Here is a 21,089-nt window from a genome sequence, read left to right as displayed (position 1 = left end):
CACACCCAGCAGTTTCTCTGGGATGTGTAATTAGATCCTGCCTGCCTACGTAATCAATTACTATGCAAAGTGTAACTCGAGCCAGTCTGACTTCCCACTGCAGACAGCACAGGGCTCACCCTCTCGGGTTAAGATCTTCCCCCGCGCCACCACCCCCCCTGCGCCAAACCAGTTCCTGACCTCTCCCTCCTGCAAACTTCCGCATCCTGCCCCCCACCGGGTTAATGACCCCCCCACCCCAAACAACTTCCTGACCTGACAGACACCCCTTCCTCCCTCACCACCACCTGCCCATTAGATGGGGCATTGTGTATGTGCCACGGATTGTTAACGGGTTTATTGGCTATGAAGTGAATAGAGACAGTGTCATAGAATGGTTACAGCCATTGGGCCTGTCGAGCCCGTGCCGGCTCTCTGCAAGAGCACTTCAGCCAGTCCCACTCCCCCACCCTTTCCCCGTAGCCCTGCACTTTTTCTCAGTTATTTATCCAACTCCCTTTTGAAAGCCGAGATTGAGTCTGCCTCCCCCATCCTTTCAGGCAGCGCATTCCAGATCCTAACCACTTCACACTTTTCTGCGTTAAATTTCATCTGCCACGTGTTCACCCATTCCACCGTCCTGTCTATGTCCTCTTGAAAGTCTATCACTATCCTCCTCACTGTTCACTACACTTCCAAGTTTTGTGTCATCTACAAATTTTGAAATTTTGCCCTGTACACCCATGTCCAAGTCATTAATATATATCAAGAAAAGTAGTGGTCCTAGTTACCGACCCCTGGGGACACCCACGCCCAGTTCCAGAGGACCTGCAGGGAGCCAGAAAATTGGTAAGTATATTTTAGACGCACTTTGTGGCGCGAAAAACAGGCGTCCAGGTCGGGACTGCAGCTTTCTAGGCGCGCCCCGAAACTTGTCCCATAAAAAGGAAAAGAGCGGCTAAAGTAAATGTTGGTCCCTTAGAGGACAAGACCGGGGAATTAGTAATGGGGAACATGGAGATGGCAGAAACTCTGAACAAATATTTTGTATCAATCTTTACGGTAGAGGACACTAACAATATTCCAACAGTGAATAGTCAAGGGGCTATAGGGGGTGACGAACATAACACAATCACAATCACTAAGGAGGTGGTACTCAGTAAGATAATGGGACTAAAGGCAGATAATTCCCTGGACCTGATGGCTTGCATCCTAGGGTCTTAAGAGAAGTAACGGCAGGTATTGTGGATGCATTGGTTATAACTTAACAAAATTCCCTGGATTCTGGGGAGGTCCCAGCAGATCGGAAAGCTGCAAATGTAACGCCCCTATTTAAAAGAGGAGGTAGACAAAAAGCAGGAAACTACAGACCAGTTAGCCTAACATCTGTGGTTGGGAAAATGTTGGAGTCCATTATTAACGAAGCAGCAGCAGGATATTTGGAAAAGCAAAATTCGGTCAGCCAGAGTCAGCATAGATTTATGAAGGGGAAGTCATGTTTGACAAATTTGCTGAATTCTTTGAGGATGGAACAAACAGGGTGGATAAAGGGGAACCAGTGGATGTGATGTATTTGGACTTCCAGAAGGCATTTGACAAGGTGCCATATAAAAGGTTACTGCACAAGTTAAAAGTTCACGGGGTTGGGGGTAATATATTAGCATGGATAGAGGATTGGCTGGCTGACAGAAAATAGAGAGTCGGGATAAATGGTTCATTCTCTGGTTGGCAATCAGTAACTAGTGGGGTGACCCCAACTATTTACAATCTACATTAATGACTTGGAAGAAGGGACTGAGTGTAACGTAGCCAAGTTTGCTGACGATACTAAGATGGAAGGAATCAGACGGGCTGCATCTCAACAGCGTCGGGACCAATATCCTCGCGGGGAGTTTTGCTAGTGCTGCTGGGGAGAGTTTAAACTAGCTTGGCAGGGGGATGGGAACCTGAGAACGAATTCAAGAGGGAAGGAAATAAAGCAGAAGTTGGATAGCAAGAATCTAGAAAGCGAATCTGTAAGATAGAGGAAATGGGGCTTAGTATGTAGTAAGCAAGGAAATCTTCCTGTGCTGAATGGTATATACTTTAATGCAAGGAGTATAGCGAATAAGGTGGATGAGCTAAGAGCACAGGTAGGCACTTGGGAGTATGACATTATAACCATTACAGAAACATGGCTGAAAGAGGGGCAGGTTTGGCAGATTAATATTCCTGGCTTACAGGGTTTTTAGACAAGATAGAGAGGGGGGTAAAAAGAGTGGGGGGGATTGTGGTACTAATTAAAGAAACTATTACAGCAGTGAGGAGGGATGATATGTTAGAGAGATCATTAACTGAAGCCATATGGGTCGAATTGAAAAATAAAAAAGGGGTGATCACACTGCTGGCCGTGTATTATAGACCCCCAAACAGTGGGAGGGAGATAGAGGAGCAAATATATAGGTAAATTATTGTGAAGTCTAAAAACCATAGGGTAGTAATAGGGGATTTTAACTATTCAAATATTGATTGGGACAAATTTAGTGTGAAGGTATAGAGGGTGCGGAATTCTTGAATTGCAGTCGAGAACTTTTTAGTCAGTATGTTGCAAGCCCAACACGAGAGGGGGCGGTCTTGGATTTTTTGGAGAATGAAGGGGTATTAGTGGGAGAGCACTTGGGTGCCAGCGACCATAATTCAGTCAGATTCAAGTTGGTTATGGATAAGGACAAGAATAGGCCTGGAATAAAAGTTCCGAATTGGGGAAAAACTAATTTTGCTTAGTTAAGGAGTGATTTGGCCATAGTGGACTGGAAATAGCGACTTGTGGGTAAATTGGTGTCGGAACAGTAGGAGGCATTCAAGGAGGAGATCCGAAAGGTTCAGGCCAAACATGTGCCCTTAAAGAAAAAAGCTGGGGAAAATAATTCTAGAGCCCCCTGGATTTCTAGGGACATACAGGGGAGGGTTAAGAAAAAAAGGGATGCTTATGTCACATATCAACGGCTAAATACTTTAGAATCTTTAGAGGAATTTAGAAAGATAAGAGGTAAAATTAAAAAGGATATTATGAATGCTAAGAGAGAGCATGAGAAATTCTTGGCCAGTAAAATTAAGGAAACCCTAAGATGTTCTATAAATATATTAAGAGTAAGAGGGTAACTAAAGAAAGGGTAGGGCCTATTAGAGACCATGAGGGTAATCTTTGTGAGGAGGCGGAAGATGTTGGTAGGGTTCTTAACGAATATTTTGCATGTTTTCACAAAGGAAAGAGGTAATGCAGATACTGCTATAGAGGAGGAGTGTAATATTCTGGATGAAATAAATATAGAGGGAGAGGAAGTATTAAGCGGTTCAGCAGCTTTGAAAGTAGATAAGTCCCCAGGCCTGGATGAAATGCATCCCAGGTGGTTGAGCAAACGAAAAGAGGAAATAGCAGAGGCCTTGACCATTATTTTCCAGTCCTCTTTGGATCTGGGCATGGTGCTGGAGGATTGGAGGACTGCTAATGTAGTACCCTTGTTTCAGAAGGGAAAAAGGGATAGGCTGAGTAATTACAGGCCTGTCAGCCTAACGTCAGTGGTGGGAAAATTATTGGGATAAATCTGCATTTGGATAGGCAAGGATTAATTAGGGACAGTCAGCACGGATTTGTTAAGCGAAGATTGTGTTTGACTAACCTGATTGAATTTTTTGAGGAGGTAACCATGAGGGTTGTGCGTACGGTGTATATATGCACTTTAACAAGGCTTTTGATAAGGTCCCACATGAAGGTTAAAGCCCATGGAATCCAGGGCAAAGTGGCAAGTTGGATCCAAAATTGGCTTGGAGGTAGGAAGCAAAGGGTAATGATTGATGGATGTTTTTGTGACTGGAAGGATGTTTCCAGTGGGGTTCCGCAGGGCTCAGCACTGGGACCCTTTTTGTGGTATATATCAACGATTTAGATTTGAATATAGGGAGTATGATTAAGAAGTTTGCAGATGACACTAAAATTGGCTGTGTGGTTGATAATGAAGAGGAAAGTCATGGGCTGCAGGAGGAATCAATCTACTGGTCAGGTGGGCAGAGCAGTGGCAAATGGAATTTAATTCAGAGAAGTGTGAGGCGATGCACTTTGGAAGGGTTAATAAGGAAAGGGTATACACATTAAGCGGTCGGCCACTTAATAGTGTAGATGAACAATGGGACCTTGGCGTGCTTGTCCATAGATCCCTGAAAGTAGCAGACCAGGTGGATAAGGTGGTTAAGAAGGCATATGGAATGCTTGCCTTTATTGGCCAAGGCATAAGAGCAGGGAGGTTATGCTGAAATTGTATAATACTTTGGTTAGGCCACAGCTGGAGTACTGCGTGCAGTTCTGGTCGCCGTATTATAGGAAGGACGTGATTGCACTAGAGAGGGTGCAGAGAAGATTTACTAGGATGCTGCCTGGAATGGAGAAACTTAATTATGAGGACAGATTGGATAGGCTGGGTTTGTTCTCATTGGAACAGAGGAGGTTGAGAGGAGACCTCATCGAGGTGTACAAAATATTGAGGGGCCTGGACATAGTGGATAGTAAGGGTCTATTTCCATTGTTGGAGGGGGCTATTACGAGGGGGCATAGTTTTAAGGCGGTTGGTGGAAGGTTTTGAGGGGGGGCTTCTTTACACAGTGGGGAACTGGAACTCGCTGCTTGGAAGAGTGGTGGATGCAGAAACCCTCGCCACTTTTAAGAGATGGTTGGATGGGCATTTAAAGTGTCGTAACCTGCAGGGTTACAGACCTAGAGCTGGTCATTGGGATTAGACTGGATGACCTTTTGTTGGTCGGCGCAGATTTAATGGTAAGCACTTCAGGGAATAGAATACAGCCAGGGTGATCTGCTGGACAAGTTTTGATTGCTTGGATGGGTCGGAGAGGAATTTTCCAAGATTTTTTCTCCCTAAATTGGCCTGTGTTTTTATCTGGTTTTTGCCTCTCCTTGGAGATCACATGACTCCAGTTGGGGTGGAGTGTAGATGTTTTTAGGATAAGGGGTGTTGCAGTGGTATGGGACAGACTGGTTGGGCTGGGTGCTCTTTGCCTTTCCGTTATTGTTCATGGGTTTGTATGTAACCTTTAGGGCTGCTGATGAAGGGCCATGCGACTCTTTGTCGGTGGGAGCGGACACAATGGGCCGAAATGACCTCCTTCTGCGGTGTAAGTTTCTGTGTTCTGTGTTACTGAAAAGCAATGTGTGAGGAGGACACAGAAAATCTGCAAAAGGACATAGGCAGGCTCAGTGAGTGGGCAAAAATTTGGCAGATAGAGTATAATGTTGGAAAGTGTGAGGTCATGCACTTTGGCAGAAAAAAATCAAAGATCAAGTTATTATTTAAATGGAGAAAGATTGCAAAGTGCCGGAGTACAGCGGGACCTGGGGGTACTTGTGCATGAAACACAAAAGGTTAGTATGCAGGTACAGCAAGTGATCAGGAAGGCCAATGGTATCTTGGCCTTTATTGCAAAGGGGATGGAGTATAAAAGCAGGGAAGTCTTGCTACAGCTATACAAGGTATTGGTGAGACCAAACCTGGAATACTACGTGCAGTTTTGGTTTCCATATTTCCGAAAGGATATACTTGCTTTGGAGGCAGTTGAGAGAAGGTTCACTTGGTTGATTCCGGAGATGAGGGGGTTGATTTATGAGGAAAGGTTGAGTAGTTTGGGCCTCTACTCATTGGAATTCAGAAGAATGAGAGGTGATCTTATCGAAACGTATAAGATTATGAGGGATCTTGACAAGGTGGCTGCAGAGAAGATGTTTCCACTGATTGGGGACACTAGAACTCGAGGACATGATCTTAGAAAAAGGGTCTGCCCATTTAAAACTGAGATGAGGAGAAATTTCTTCTGAGTGTTGTAAATCTGTGGAATTCGCTGCCTCAGAGAGCTGTGGAAGCTGGGACATTGAATAAATTTAAGACAGAAATAGACAGTTTCTTAAACGATAAGAGGTTATTGGGAGTGGACAGGGAAGTGGAGCTGAGTCCATGATCAGATCAGCCATAATCGTATTAAATGGCGGAGCAGGCTCGAGGGGCCGACTCCTGTTCCTATTTCTTATGTTCTTATGTGTTTTGTTTCATCTTACTCTGTATCTCTTTTGACATCCAGGGAGCTCTGACTTCAGTTGCCCTACCTTTCCCCCGAGTGGGAATGTACCTCAACTGAACCCGAACTGCCTGCCAATCTTGGATTCCAATTTACCCGGGCCAGATCCGTTCTCATCCCATTAAAATGTGCCTTCCTCCAGTATAAGCATTTTAAGTATAAGTATAAGTATTTTACTCTGGATTGCTCCCTGTCTTTTTCCATAGCTAACCTAAACCTTATGATACTGTGCCTACTGTTGCCTAAATGTACACCGACTGACATTTGTTCCACTTGGCTTACCTCATTCCCCAGAACCAGATCCAGCAATGTCTCCTTCCTCGTTGGGCCGGATATAAAGTTCTCCTGAACACACTTCAAAAATTCTTCCCCTTCTCTGCCCTTTACACTATTATTATGCCAGTCTATATTAGAATAGTTGAAGTCCCCTATGAATGTTATGGCTTCCGGAATGCGCCCAGTCCAATAATGTCACTTGTCACACACGCACCGAGCCTTCCGAGAAATCAGGGGTCTCTCCCTATCTCTCCCCCCCCCCCCCCCCCCGTCTCTCCCTGCCCCCTCGAGACCAGCTCTGCTGCACGGATCTACTGCGCACATATCGCAGTGTGGGCTGGCCCGTGCTGCACCTGGGCCCTCGCCTCGTCTGGGCCCCAATCATATCCCTCGCCCCGACCTCGCCGCTCCAGCTATACCTGCCCTCACTCCAATCACCGACCTGCATTTGGGTGACGTCAAATGCAGTCGCCCTCTTCTCAGCTGTCGTCCTCCTGCAGCAGCACGCGCTGCTCCCTGCATTGGCAGGTGCTGATGGTCTTGCAAGCCGAGACCGCTCCGATTTCCAAGCCGGGCTGCTGCACATTGCTCCCTCTAGATCAGCTCCACTAGATGGTGGTAGAGCGCTTCTTATGTGTGAATCAGAGAATGTATTGATGCAGTTCCCTTTCAAATGTTGTTTAATCTGCTTCCAACACACTTCCCAATCACAACGCGCTGTTTAACTTTTTTTCTCGTTGCCTCTGGTTCTTTTGCCAATTGCCTTAAGTCTGTGTCCTTCTGCCACTATAAAACAGTTTCTCCTTATTTACTCACATGATTTTGAACACCTCTATCAAATTGAGGAATCAACTTAATTTTTTACCTCTGCCCCCCCATTGCTAAAGTCTCCCTTGGCTGTGGTTACAGGTAGCTGCCGTTCTTCGGTCTATGTCTGTGGCCGTTAGGAGAGTGACGCACCTTTCCCCGGTAGCTGACTGGTGCCGAGGGGCCAGCCTGCTGACCTGCCACTCTGTGATATCGGCCGGTGTGGCTCCAATCAGCAATGCTGCGCTCTGGTGGTGGAGCAGTGTGGGAGCTTTAATACCACGGGAGGGGCAGAACCCAGGCACGATCACTACTTATGTCCAGTACCGCGGGAATGATAGTAGTGGCAGCTGGGGAATTTAAATTCAGTTACTTAAATAAACCTGGAATAACAAGTGTAGTATCAGTAATGGTGGCCATGAAACTATCTGATTGTCGTAAAAACCCATCCGGTTCACTGATGTCCTTTCAGGAAGGAAACCTGCCGTCCTTATCCGGTCTGGGCCTATCTGTGACTCCAGACCTACAGCAATGTGATTGACTCTTAACTGTCCCCTGAAATGGCCTAGCAAGCCACTCAGTTGTAACAAACTGCTATGAATAATAAGCATCGACCTCGGCACTGGCATCAGACACGACAAAGGCATACCCAGCCCAGCCGACCCGGCAAAGTCCTCCTCACTAACATCTGGAGACTTGTGCCAAAATTGGGAGAGCTGTTCCACAGACTAGTCAAGCAACAGTCTGACACAGTCAAACTCATACCTTTCAGCCAGACTCCTCCATCACCATCCCTGGGTATGTCCTGTCCCACCGGCAGAACAGACCCACCAGAGGTGGCAGCACAGTGTTATACAGTCGGGAGTGGCCTGGGAGTCCTCAACATTGACTGCGGTCTCCATGAAGTCTCATGACTTCAGGTCAAGCATGGGCAAAGAAACCTCCTGCTGATTACCACCTACCGCCCTCCCTCAGCTGATGAATCAGTACTCGTCCATGTTGAATACCACTGAGGGTAGCAAGGGCACAGAATGTACACTGGGTGGGGGACTTCAATGTCCATCACCAAGAGTGGCCAGACTGGGCCTGCAGCAGGTGGTGAGAGAACCAACAGGAGGGAAAAACCTACTTGACCTTGTCCTCCCAATCTACCTGTTGCAGATTCATCTGTCTATGTCAGCATTGGTAGCAGTGACCACCGCACATTGTGGAGACGAAGTCCTGTCTTCACACTGAGGACACTATCGTGTTGTGTGGCACTACTACTGTGTGAAATGGGATAGATTCAGAACAGATCTAGCAGCTCAAAACTGGGCATTCATGAGGCACTGTGAGCCATCAACAGCAGCAGAATTATATTCCATCATAATCTATCCTTCATTCTACCATTAACATCAAGCCAGGGACCCAACCCTGGTTCAAGGAGGAGTGTAGAAGAGCATGCCAGGAGCAGCACCAGGCATACCTAAAAATGAGGTGCCAACCTGCGGAAGCTGCAACACAGGACTACATGCATGCTAAACAGCGGAAGCAGCATGCTATAGACAGAGCTAAACAATTCCACAATCAAGGGATCAGATTAAAGCTCTGCAGTCCTGCCACATCCAGTCATGAATGGACAATTAAACAACTAACGGGAGGAGGAGACTCCATGAATATTCCTATCCTCGGTGATGGGGGACCTCAGCATGTGAGTGCAAAAGACAAGGCTGAAGCATTTACAACCATCTTCAGCCAGAAGTACCAAGTGGATGATCCATATTGGCCCCCTCCTGAGGCTCCCACCATCACAGAAGCCAGTCCTTCAGCCAATTCGATTTACTCTACGTGATATCAAGAAATAGCTGAGCGCACTGGATACAGCAAAGGCTATGGACCCCGACAACATCCCGGCTGTCGTGCTCCAGAATTAGCCGCTCCTCCAGCCAAGCTGTTCCAGTACAGCTACAACACTGGCGTCTACCTGACAATGTGGAAAACTGCCCAGGTATATCCTGTCCACAAAAAGTAGTGCTTATATTACTGGACTATTAATCCAGAGGCCTGGACTAATGATCCGGGGACATAAGTTCAAATCCCACCATGGCAGCTGGGGAATTTAAAATTCAATTAAATAAATCTGGAATTTAAAAAAAGTCAAGTATCAGATTGTCATAAAAACCCATCTGGTTCACTAATATCTGTTAGGGAAGGAAATCTGTCAATCTTTCCCGGTCTGGCCTATATGTGATTCCAGACCTACAGCAATGTGGTTGACTCTTAACTGCCCTCTGAAATGGTCCACCAAGCCACTCAGTTGTTCAAGGACAATTAGGGATGGGCAATAAATGCTGGCTTTTAAAAATCCAATCTGGCCAATTAGCACCCCATCAGTCTACTTTCAATCATAAGCAAAGTGATGGAAGGTATTGTCGGCAGTGCTATCAAGCGGCACTTACTCACCAATAACCTGCTCACCAACACTCAATTTGGGTTCTGCTAGGACCACTTGGCTCCAGACTGAATCCCCCACCATCATCCTTGGGTCACCATTGACCAGAATCTTAATTAAAACAGCCACGTAAATACTGTGGCAGCAAGAGCAGGTCAGAGTCTGGGTATTCACCTCCTGACTCTCCAAAGCCTTTCCACCATCTATAAGCCACGTCAGGAGTGTGATGGAATAATCTTCACTTGCCTGGATGAGTGCAGCTCCAACAACACTCAAGAAGCTCAACACCATCCAGGACAAAGCAGCCCGCTTTATTGGCACCCCATCCACCACCTTCAACATTCACTCCCTCCGCCATTGGCATTACTTCCAGGTTCCCCTCCAAGTCGCACACCATCCTTACTTGGAAATATATCGGCCATTCCTTCATCGTCGCTGGGTCAAAATAGTGGAACTCCCTCCCTAACAGCACTGTGGGAGCACCTTCGCCACACGGACTGCACGGTTCAAGAAGGCCGCTCACCACACACCACCTTCTTGTGAATTGACAGAATTGATCCAGGATTTCAATACCCGGGGCACAGGGTAAAATTAAGAAGTTGGAGGAAGAGCAGGAATATCGCCTTACAGACTGTCCCCTCCGCCCTCCACCAAACAGCACCCATTCCCTGCGTCCTCCTCCAAACACCACCCACTCCCTCGCACTAAAGGCAGGGAGCTCGGGGCTTTCTTTATGCTCAAAGTCGAGGCCGTGCACTCGGCTCCATCTGCTCCGTGTGACCCGACTCTTCCTCCTCATGTCCTCACACTCCTGGCTTCCTTCAATTCCCTCCCCACTCCAGTTTTCATTCAACTCCTCTCATGCAACCTCTGACCCACTCCCTTCATCCGCTCCTGTCCCAGCACATGCACCGTCTAACTTCCCTTCCTCATCTCTGTGCTGGGCATCATCAACTTGTCTCTCGGTGACTGATATATTCCTGCTTCCCGCAGAACTCTTCTCTCCCTCCTCAAGAACCATCGTTACTCCAACAGCATATCTTAAACCCCAGCATCCTCTGCACACTGGCTTTTCTACTTCTCATCCCAGCCAGAATCGCTGTCATATATCCTGCCCAGCGACCAATACCCACCATACTCTGTCGTGTAGAGTTGGAGCAACGCCTCGATTTGAAAATTCTCATCCTTGTTTGCAAATCACTCCATGGCCTTGCCCCTCCCTATCTCTGTAATCTCTTTCCGCCTCTCAACTCCGCCAAAATGTCTGCGCTTCTCAAGTTCTGCCCTCTTGAGCATCCCTGATTATAACTGCTCAACCATCGGTGGCCGTGCCTTCAGGTTTTTGCCTCTCCCAGGAGATCACATGGCTCCAGTTGGGGTGGAGTGTGGAATGTTTCAGTATAAGGGGTGTCGCAGTTGTGTGAGGCAGACGGGTTGGGCTGGGTGTTCTTTACCTTTCCGTCGTTGTTCATTGTTCATAGGTTTATATGTAACCTTTAGGGCTGTTGACCAAGGGCCTTGCAGCTCTTTGTCGGCCGGCATGGACATGATGGGCCGAAATGGCTTCCTTCTGCGCTGTAAATTTCCATGTTTCTAATATTTTCTCTATAAATGTTAGATCTCAGTCCCCATTGGCCGCACTGTTGAGCTGGCGGAGTCGCTGTTGAAGAACGGTGAGGTGAGACTCGCCGGCCTCGGCTCGAGGGATAGCTTACGCCTGGAGGCTGGGCTTTGTCTGTATGGAAGTGACATTGATGAGACCACCACTCCAGTGGAAGCGGCCCTTTTATGGACCATAGGTACTCCACCCTTCCCTGTGTGTCTATATAGGATGTGATGACCTACCTTCATATCTAGAGGGTCAGAAACCAGCCCTGGCTGCTTGGTGCTTTGAGTTAGTATATTTCGCTCCCATTCTGGCCCACACTACAGCCAGGTCCCCTCTCTCATTGCTACTACATCTTTTCCATGTGTCTAGTGCCTCCTGGCCTTGTTAGAAAGACACAATGACTGATTTTCCAACTTTCGCCCACTTGCCTAACTTCTAAACAACTTTTCACTCCAGTTCCCCAACTTCTCCCTCCTCCCCCAACAACCCTATTTTGATTTGAGTTTCAATTTGTTCCCACATCTGTTTTGTTGGTTAAAATCCTCCTACAGTCCTATTCCTCCTCTTCATGAGATATTGGTTTAGTTTAGATGAAGCATGTCCAATCGATACAGTTTCCCCTTGCCCCAGAACTGGTCCCAATGCTCGAAGCACTTGGATCCCTCCATTTTAAAGCAGACGTGCAGCCACAGATTAAGTGTGTAGTCTGCTTGTCCCTAACTATCCTGGTGAATGATGTGCAGAGTAACCCTGGAATTACTCTTCAACCTCGCACCTAACTCACTTTGCAACACCTGCACCTAATCCATTTCCTGTTATTATTTCCCACAAAAAAAACCTGTCTTTGTCCTTCTCTACCCAGAAGTTTTTCCCTCTGCTCCTCTCTGATAGGCCTTTGACCGGGTATCTGGGAAGCAACGTGCCATTCGGGACTGTATGTCACAGCTGCCTCTTGTAGTCTAGAATGGCCCACAGCTGCTGCTGTGCTGTGTTTCTGGGTGCCTTTACCTCCCACAGCGGCTGGTGTGTGTATTTTACCCACCCGATGATTGGCGAAGGGGTTTTATATTGTTGATTCCATCAGTTAACGAGTGAGATGGTATTGCCGGTCACCGTGCCTGGGAAGCGTTTCTAATCCTGGGGTCCCTCCCTCCCCTGCCCCTTTTCTCTCTCTCCCTCCTTCCCTCCCTCTCCTGCCCCTTTTCTCTCTCTCCCTCCTTCCCTCCCTCCCCTGCCCCCTTTCTCTCTGCAGGAAAGCGCCGACGAGCTGCTGCAGATTTCCCTGGAGCCGCCATCGTCTTGAGGCAGATCAAAGAGAAGACAAGCCGGAAGCGAGTGGGTCTGACGTCGGCCGGGCCCCCGGTCAGGCAGCACACGCCTATTTTAAACCCCGACGGAAAAATCATCGGTAAGTTCCAATAATGGCATCCTGGGAGATGTACGGGCGTCCTGTGGCGGCGATTGTAGAGAATCTGGAACGAATTGCCCGAAAGCGGATTTAATAGTAACTTTTTCAAAAGGGAATTGGATAAATACTTGGAAGGGAAAACTTTTCAGAGCCACAGGGAAAGAGCATGGAGGGAGTGGGACTAACTGGATAGCTCGACCAAAGAGTTGGCACAGGCACGATGGGGTGAATGGCCTCCTTCTGTGCTCTATGCTTAACCTTCATATCGTGCACCCTCCCTGCACGGAGTTGGGGAACCAGCCTCCAGCTGGCTGTTGCGGGGCAAGGAGAGAGCTGGAAGCTCCTCATGGCTCATGTCTCGTCAGCTGTGGCTCAATGGGTAGCACTCCCACCTCTGAGTCAGAAGGTTGAAGTCTAGAGACTTGAGCGCACAATCCAGGCTGATACTCCAGTGCAGTGCTGAGGGAGTGCTACACTTCTTTGGGATGAGATGTTAAAAAGGTTTTTTTTTCCCTTTTCTGAAAATGACCCATTGATTGCTGGGTGGGTTGGGCTCGTAGCATGTGTACAGCCCCCTTCCCTGCAGCTCATTGATGGGTAGCGTGTGGCCCAGCGGAAGCCTGCTCCTCTGCAGGATGCGGGAGGGGACGTGGGGTATGGACAGTCAAGTTTTGGCAGGGTGGTGTGGGGGGGGAGGGGTGCGGAGGAGCTAGGGATAATAGTATACCTTGTACATAAAATACCTGCTAATGAAATTAATGAGTAAGTCTATAGGATTTGTGCTAACTTCTTAACCCTGTTTTCCATTGACACACAGGGGAGGTGACCAGTGGCTGCCCCTCCCCCTGCCTGAAACGGAACGTTGCCATGGGATACGTGGATACGGAGTACAGCAAGCCAGGCACGCCAATAAAGGTGGAAGTTAGGAAGAAGATTGTGGATGCAGTCGTTGCCAAGATGCCTTTTGTACCGACTAAATACTATATTGTGAAGTGACTGCCTCCTTTTCTGAATGAGAGCAAGAAATGAATGCTTTGAGGAAGATAGCCAGACTTAATTTCATGTTTTACACAATTATGGGTGATTTGTTTGATGTAGTATCGGCCTTTGATTGGGTAGTATCGGCCTTTGATTGGTTTACAAAGGCTGGTGTGTAAGGTGTAGTGAGTGTTTGCAGAGGAATGGAAGAAATTCCATTTGATGAAAAAGAGCATTGTGGGAGTGCTGTTAATCAGTGCCGCAGCTGAACTGGAGAACCAGGCCAGGCGGACATTCCACAAATGCTGCTCCTGACTCACGGATCATTATCCGTCACACTCGTCGTGGTGGAGCTGTGCCCAGTGACAAATAAACCCGCCACCAACCTAGTGAGCAGCTCAGCTGCTGGGCTGTTGCAGCAGAGTCCTGTGTGTCCCACAGCTAACGATATCATTTGGTGGTTTCCAGAATAAAAACGGAGCTGGCAATGCACAAAGGGTTCATGTCCTTGGTGGGATTGTTCGGCGTTACTTTCATTTCTGGGCTGGGTTTTTCTCCCCTCTTCAACTTAGTGTCAGCTGTGGGTCAGTGGGTAGCACACTCGCCTCTGAGTCGGAAGGTTGTGGGTTCGAGTCTCACTCCAGGGACTTGAGCACAAAAATCTTGGCTGACACTCCCGTGCAGTGCTAGGGGAGTGCTGCACTGTTGGAGTCGCCGTCTTTCGGATGAGACGTTAAACTGAAGCCCCATCTGCTCTCTCAGGTGGATGTAAAAGATCCTATGGCACTATTTCGAAGAAGAGCAGGAGAGTTATCCCTGGTGTTCTGGCCAATATTTATTCCTCAATCAATATAACAAAAAAACAGAATATTTGGTCATTATCACATTGCTGTTTGTGGGAGCTTGCTGTGCGCAAAGTGGCTGCCGTGTTTCCCACATTACAACAGTGACCACACTCCAAAGAGTAATTCATTGGCTGTAAAGCGCTTTGAGATGTCCGGTGGTCATGAAAGGCGCTATATAAATGCAAGTCATTTTTCCTCCACCCGGTGCTCCTGTGGGTGCTGACCTCTTGCTACTGTACGGGAACCAGCACCTCGCCCACCTGGCTGGTCAATGCACGAGGCCGGAGGGTGAAAGTTCACTGGCTATTTGGCCACGGCAGCGTCATTTTGCCGCAGGGGTTGATGCAGAGCCGGCAGCAGTGCACCCCTTTGCCAGTTGTGTGTTCTAGTTTCTCGTTCTCTCTCTTTCTCTCTCTCTTTCTCTCTTTTCCACCAGCCCAGGACACAATAACAGCTCTGCTGCGAACAACGGACTCGGCACAAACCATGGGTCTGTGAGGCAGCAGGCCCCACTTCTGTTGGGATCATGCCATCCCCTGCAGCAGCTGCTTTTCAGTGGTGTTTGACAGTGACGGTGATGTGACCTTTGGTCTGCGTGTCCTGTATTTGTAATAAACAGCAGTCTGTCACAAACCACTGGAACCAGTTGTGTCCTGTGGGGGCGGGGCCGATTGTCTTGCTACAGTCAAGTTTCTGGAAAGTAGCCTTTGTGGACTAATCATGGGGACTGCAGCTGTAAAGGAACACGGCATGGTTACTAATGTCGGAGGGGGATAATTAAGATACTACGCCAGCTACCAATAGCGGACTGCCAATGCTGCTGAATGAGTGCTGCAATATCGGAATAATGACACGAATACTAATTTAACTGGTGAGTGAATTGATATGTGAGGCGATGGTCACTTTGACACGTGCAGCCAGTGCAGTAATTTTGATATGGATAGTGCCTTGTGTTTACAGACAGTCGATGGGGCTAGCCTGACCTCTGTAGAAGAGGCAATGCCTCCGTGAGTAAATGTTGATTTTTGTATACTTTTATCATGAATTGTATCTCTGGAATAATAAAATACATCAACAAGTATTGAGGGGAGAGGGACTGGGTTAAAGTGTGAGAAGATTACCTTATACTGTCCCACCCTGCATCTTTGAAAATCAGCCTTGTTTCTGACTCTACCTCAATTTTTCCCAGAACCTCAAAACTCCTCTCTTCCCTCCATCTCCTTCTCTCCAAATCCCCTCTCTTCCCTCGGTCTCCTTCTCTTCAAATCCCTCGGTCTCCTTCCCCCCTTCGATCTCGAGGCTTTTAAAACCCAAACTTAACATAGAAAATAGGTACAGGAGTAGGCCATTCAGCCCTTCGAGCCTGCACCACCGTTCAATATGATCGTGGCTGATCATGCAACCTCAGTACCCCATTCCTGCTTTCTCTCCATACCCCTTGATCCCTTTAGTCGTAAGGGCCACATCTAACTCCCTTTTGAATATATCTAATGAACTGGCCTCAACAACTTTCTGTGGTAGAGAATTCCACAGGTTCACAATTCTCTGAGTGAAGAAGTTTCTCCTCATCTCGGTCCTAAATGGCTTACCCCGTATCCTTAAACTGTGACCCCTGGTCACATCGGGAACATTCTTCCTGCATCTAACCTGTCCAATCCCGTCAGAATTTTATATGTTTCTATGAGATGTACTCTCATTCTTCTAAATTCCAGTGAGTATAAGCCGATCCAGTCTTTCTTCATATGTCAGTCCTGCCATCCCGGGAATCAGTCTGGTGAACCTTCGCTGCACTCCCTCAATAGCAAGAATGTCCTTCCTCAGATTAGGAGACCAAAACTGCACACAATACTCAAGGTGTGGTCTCACCTAGGCCCTGTACAACCTCCCTGCTCCTATACTCAAATCCCCTCACTATGAAGGCCAGCATGCCATTTGCTTTCTTTACTGCCTGCTGTACCTGCATGCCTACCTTCAATGACTAATGTACCATGACACCCAGGTCTTGTTGCACCTTCCCTTTTACTAATCTGTCACCATTCAGATAATCTGCCGTCCTGTTTTTGACACCAAAGTGGATAACCTCACACATCCACATTATACTGCATCTGCCATGCATTTGCCCATTCACCTAACCTGTCCAAGTCCCCTTGCAGCCTCCTAGCATCCTCCTCTCAGCTTGCACTGCCACACCCAGCTTAGTGTCATCTGCAAACTTGGATATATTACATTCAATTCCTTCATCTAAATCATTAATGTTTATTGTAAATAGCTGGGGTCCCAGCACTGAATCTTGTAGCACCCCACTAATCACTGCCTGCCATTCTGAAAAGGATCCGTTTATTCCCACTCATTGCTTCCTGTCTGCCAACCAGTTCTCTATCCACATCAATACATTGCCCCCAATACCATGTGCCTTAACTTTGCACACTAATCTCCTGTGTGGGACCTTGTCAAAAGCCTTTTGAAAGTCCAAATACATCACGTCAACTGGTTCTCCTTTATCCACTCTACTAGTTACATCCTCAAAAAACTCGAAGATTTGTCAAGCATGATTTCCCTTTCATAAATCCACGCTGACTTGGACCGATCCTGTCGCTGCTTTCCAAATGCGCTGCTATTACATCTTTAATAATTGATTCCAGCATTTTCCCCACCACCGATGTCATGCTAACCGGTCCGTAATTCCCTGTTTTCTCCTTTTTTAAAACGTGGGGTTACATTAGCTACCCTCCAATCCATAGGAACTGAACCAGAGTCCATGGAATGTTGGAAAATGATCACCAATGCATCTACTATTTCTAGGGCCACTTCTTTAAGTATTCTGGAATGCAGACTATCAGGCCCTGGGGATTTATCGGCCCTCAATCCCATCAATTTCCTCAACACAATTTCCTGACTAATAAGGATTTCCCTCAGTTCCCCCTTTTCACTAGACCCTCGGTCCCCTAGTATTTTCGGGAGGTTACTCCTGTCTTCCTTAGTGAAGACAGAACCAAAGTATTTGTTCAATTGGTCTGCCATTTCCTTGTTCCCTAATATGAATTCACCTGATTCTGACTGCAAGGGACCTACATTAGTCTTCACTAATCTTTTTCTCTTCACATATCGATAGAAGCTTTTGCTGTTAGTTTTTATGTTCCCTGCTAGTTTACTCTCATACTCTATTTTCCCCTCCTAATTAAACCCTTAGTTCTCCTTTGCTGAATTCTAAATTTCTCCCAATCCTCAGCTATGCTGCTTTTTCTGGCCAATTTATATGCCTCTTCCTTGGATTTAACACTCTCCCTAATTTCCCTTGTTAGCCATGGTTGAGCCACCTTCCTTTTTTTATTCTTATGCCACACAGGAATGTACAATTATTGTAGTTCATCCATGTGATATTTAAATGTCTGCCATTACCTATCCACCATCAACCCTTTAAGTATCATTCGCCTGTCTATCCTAGCCAATTCACGTTTCATACCGTCGAAGTTTCCTTTCTTTCAGTTCAGGACCCTAGTCTCTGAATTAACTGTGTCACTCTCCATCTTAATAAAGAATTCTACCATATTATGGTCACTCTTCCCCAAGGGGCTCCGCACGACCAGATTGCTAATTAATCCTTTCTCGTTACACAAGACCCAATCTAGGATGGCCAGCTCTCTATTTGTTTCTCCAGGAAATCCTCCTCCACAGTATTGCTACCAGTTTGGTTAGCCCAATCAATATGTAGATTAAAGTCACTCATGATAACTGCTGTACCCTTAATGCATGCATCCTTAATTTGATGCCATCCCCAACCTCCCTACTACTGTTTGGTCTGTACACAACTCCCACTAACGTTTTCTGCCCTTTGGTGTTTTGCAGCTCTACCCATATAGATTCCACATCATCCATGCTAATGTCCTTCCTTACTATTGCGTTAATCGCCTCTTTAACCAGTAACACTACCCCACCCCCTTTTCCTTCCTGTCTGTCTTTCCTGAATATTGAATACCCCTGGATATTGAGTTCCCAGCCTTGGTTACCTTGGAGCCATGTTTCCGTAATCCCAATGACATCATATCCATTAACAGCTATCTGCGCAGTCAGTTCATCCACCTTATTACAATGCTCCTCGCGTTGAGACACAGTGCCTTCAGGCTTTTAGAATTATGTTGTAATGTGACCCTTTTTGATTTTTGCCCTTGATTTCTCTGTCCTCCACTCTTGCTTTTCTCCTTCCTATCTTTTGCTTCTGCCCCCTTTTTACTTCCCTCTGCCTCCCTGCATAGATTCCCATCCTCCTGCCATTTTAGTTTAAACCCTCCCCAACAGCACTAGCAAACACTAGGACATTGGTTCTGGTCCTGCCCAGGTGCAGACCGTCCGGTTTGTGCTGGTCCCACCTCCCCCAGAACCGGTTCCAATGTCCCAGGAATTTGAATCCCTCCCCCTTGCACCATTCCTCAAGCCACATATTCATCTGAGCTATCCTGCAACTCCTACTCTGACTTGCACGTGGCACTGGTAGCGATCCTCAGATTACTACCTTTTGAGGTCCTACTTTTTAATTTAACTCCTAGCTACCTAAATTCAGCTTGTAGAACCTCATCCCGTTTTTTACCTATATCGTTTGATACTTATATGTACCACGACAGCTGGCTGTTCACCCTCCCTCTCCAGAATGCGCTGCAGCCGCTCCAAGACATCCTTGACCCTTGCACCAGGGAGGAAACATACCATCCTGGAGTCTCGTTTGCGGCCACAGAAACGTCCGTCTATTCCTCTTACAATAGATCCCCCTTCCACTATAGCTCTCCCATTCTTTTTCTTGCTCTCCTGTACAGCAGAGCCACCCCTGGTGCCATGAACTTGGCTACTGCTGCCTTTCCCTGATGAGCCATCTACCCCAACAGTACCCAAGGTGGTGTATCTGTTTTGGAGGGAGATGACCGCAGGGGACCCCTGCACTACATTCCACTGCTCTGCCTGATGGTCACCCATTCCCTATCTGCCTGTGTACCCTTTACCTGCGGTGTGACCAACTCACTAAACATGCTATTCACATCCTCAGCATTGCGGATGCTCCACAGTGAATCCATCTGCAGCTCCAGTGCCGCAATGCGGTCTGTCAGTAGCTGCAGCAGTATACACTTTCTGCACATGTAGTTGTCAGGGACACTGAAAGCGTCCCTGACTTCCCACTTAGCACAGGAGGAGCATGACACGGGTCTGGGCTCTCCTGCCATAACTTAACCCTTAAATTAACCTAATTGGTAACAACACCAAAGATTTCTTACTGATGAGAAAAGAAAAAGATTAAATACTCACCATCATCATCATAGGCAGTCCCTCAGAATTGAGGAAGACTTGCTTCCACTCTTAGCATGAGTTCTTAGGTGGCTGTACAGTCCAATACGAGAACCACAGTCTCTGTCACAGATGGGACAGTTGGTCGTTGAGGGAAAGGGTGGGCAGGGAGCCTGGTTTGCCGCACGCTTCTTCCGCTGTCTGCGCTTGATTTCTGCATGCTCAGCGCCCTCCCGAATGCACTTTCTCCACTTTGGGCGGTCTATGGCCAAGGACTCCCAGGTGTCAGTGAGGATGTTGCACTTTATCAGGAGGCTTTGAGGGTGTCTTTGTAACGTTTCCTTTGCCCGCCTTTGGCTCGTTTGCTGTGGACAAGTTCCGAATAGAGCACTTGCTTTGAGAGTCTCGTGTCTGGTTCGCTAACTATGTGGCCTGCCCAGCGGAGCTGATCAAATGTGGTCAGTGCTTCAATGCTGGGGATGTTGGCCTGGACGAGGACGCTAATGTCTGTGAGTCTATCGACTTGAGGTATCTATTGTACATGGTCGACGTCTCTGAGCCATAAAGGAGGGCGGGTATTACTACGGCCCTGTAGACCATGAGCTTGGTGACAGTTTTGAGGGACTGATCTTCAAACACTCTTTTCCTCAGGCGGCCGAAGGCTGCACTGGCACACTGAAGGCAGTGTTGGAGAAGCGGGGCCTATAAAAGGGGCCAATCCACTTACCCGCTTGGCTGTGATGTCACACTTTGATTTCTTTTTGCTTCTTTGTTTATCTTCTGCCCCTGCACCAGCTGCCTTCTCCCACTTTCTGGGCCCCTTTTATGGGTCTCGCTGCTCCCGACCTGCTCTGCTGTGACCTCCTGCGACATCACCTGGGCACATGTTGCTGAGTTGCCTTGGCCCCTCTCGATGCCTCTTGCGATCAAGGTGATGTCATGCACTTTGGGCCCGTGCTTATCATATTTTATTTTAAAAAGGACATTTCTCTGAAGCGCTGGGGTAATGTGTGATGTTTGATAACCATTTTACTAGGATGGAGTCAAGCATCTGATCCACTTTAACAATGCTAAGTGAAATGCTGCTCCTGTCATTGTGTATTTGTGTCTCCCAGTAGTAGAGCACACTGGTGTTATTTTTGTATATTAGTTTGATTTTGACCATCTGCTCAAACAGCTTCTCCAACCCTGCTGTGTAAGGTTCGTTCCTATCGGCTTCACTCAATGATCCCAGTATGTACTTGATCATGTTCCTCCATTTCAAGCTCGGGGTCGACCTTATCGTCGCATTGCTTCTTCCACGAATAGACGTGGATGAGAAGGAGCGAGAGGTACAGATAAATGGATTTTTAAAGTAGGAATGAAAGT

At 47.3% G+C, this 21,089-nt stretch overlaps 1 protein-coding gene across 1 annotated transcript in view; it reads left to right on the top strand.

The window, feature by feature from the left end:
* The window catches only part of amt (aminomethyltransferase), a 38,546-nt gene extending 23,015 nt beyond the window's left edge, over positions 1–15,531 (top strand). Inside the window, exons 7-9 of the mRNA XM_070895770.1 lie at positions 11,229–11,409; positions 12,472–12,627; positions 13,445–15,531. Coding sequence (XP_070751871.1) covers positions 11,229–11,409; positions 12,472–12,627; positions 13,445–13,623 — 516 coding nt within the window. The 3' untranslated portion in view covers positions 13,624–15,531. The remainder of the gene's footprint in view (positions 1–11,228; positions 11,410–12,471; positions 12,628–13,444) is intronic.
* Positions 15,532–21,089: the final 5,558 nt, after the last annotated feature.

Source organism: Pristiophorus japonicus, chromosome 12 (genome assembly GCF_044704955.1).
Source record: "Pristiophorus japonicus isolate sPriJap1 chromosome 12, sPriJap1.hap1, whole genome shotgun sequence".
NCBI classification, from domain to species: domain Eukaryota; kingdom Metazoa; phylum Chordata; class Chondrichthyes; family Pristiophoridae; genus Pristiophorus; species Pristiophorus japonicus.
Note: the sequence above shows the minus strand (reverse complement) of the source record. Positions and strands in the feature narration are given on the sequence as shown.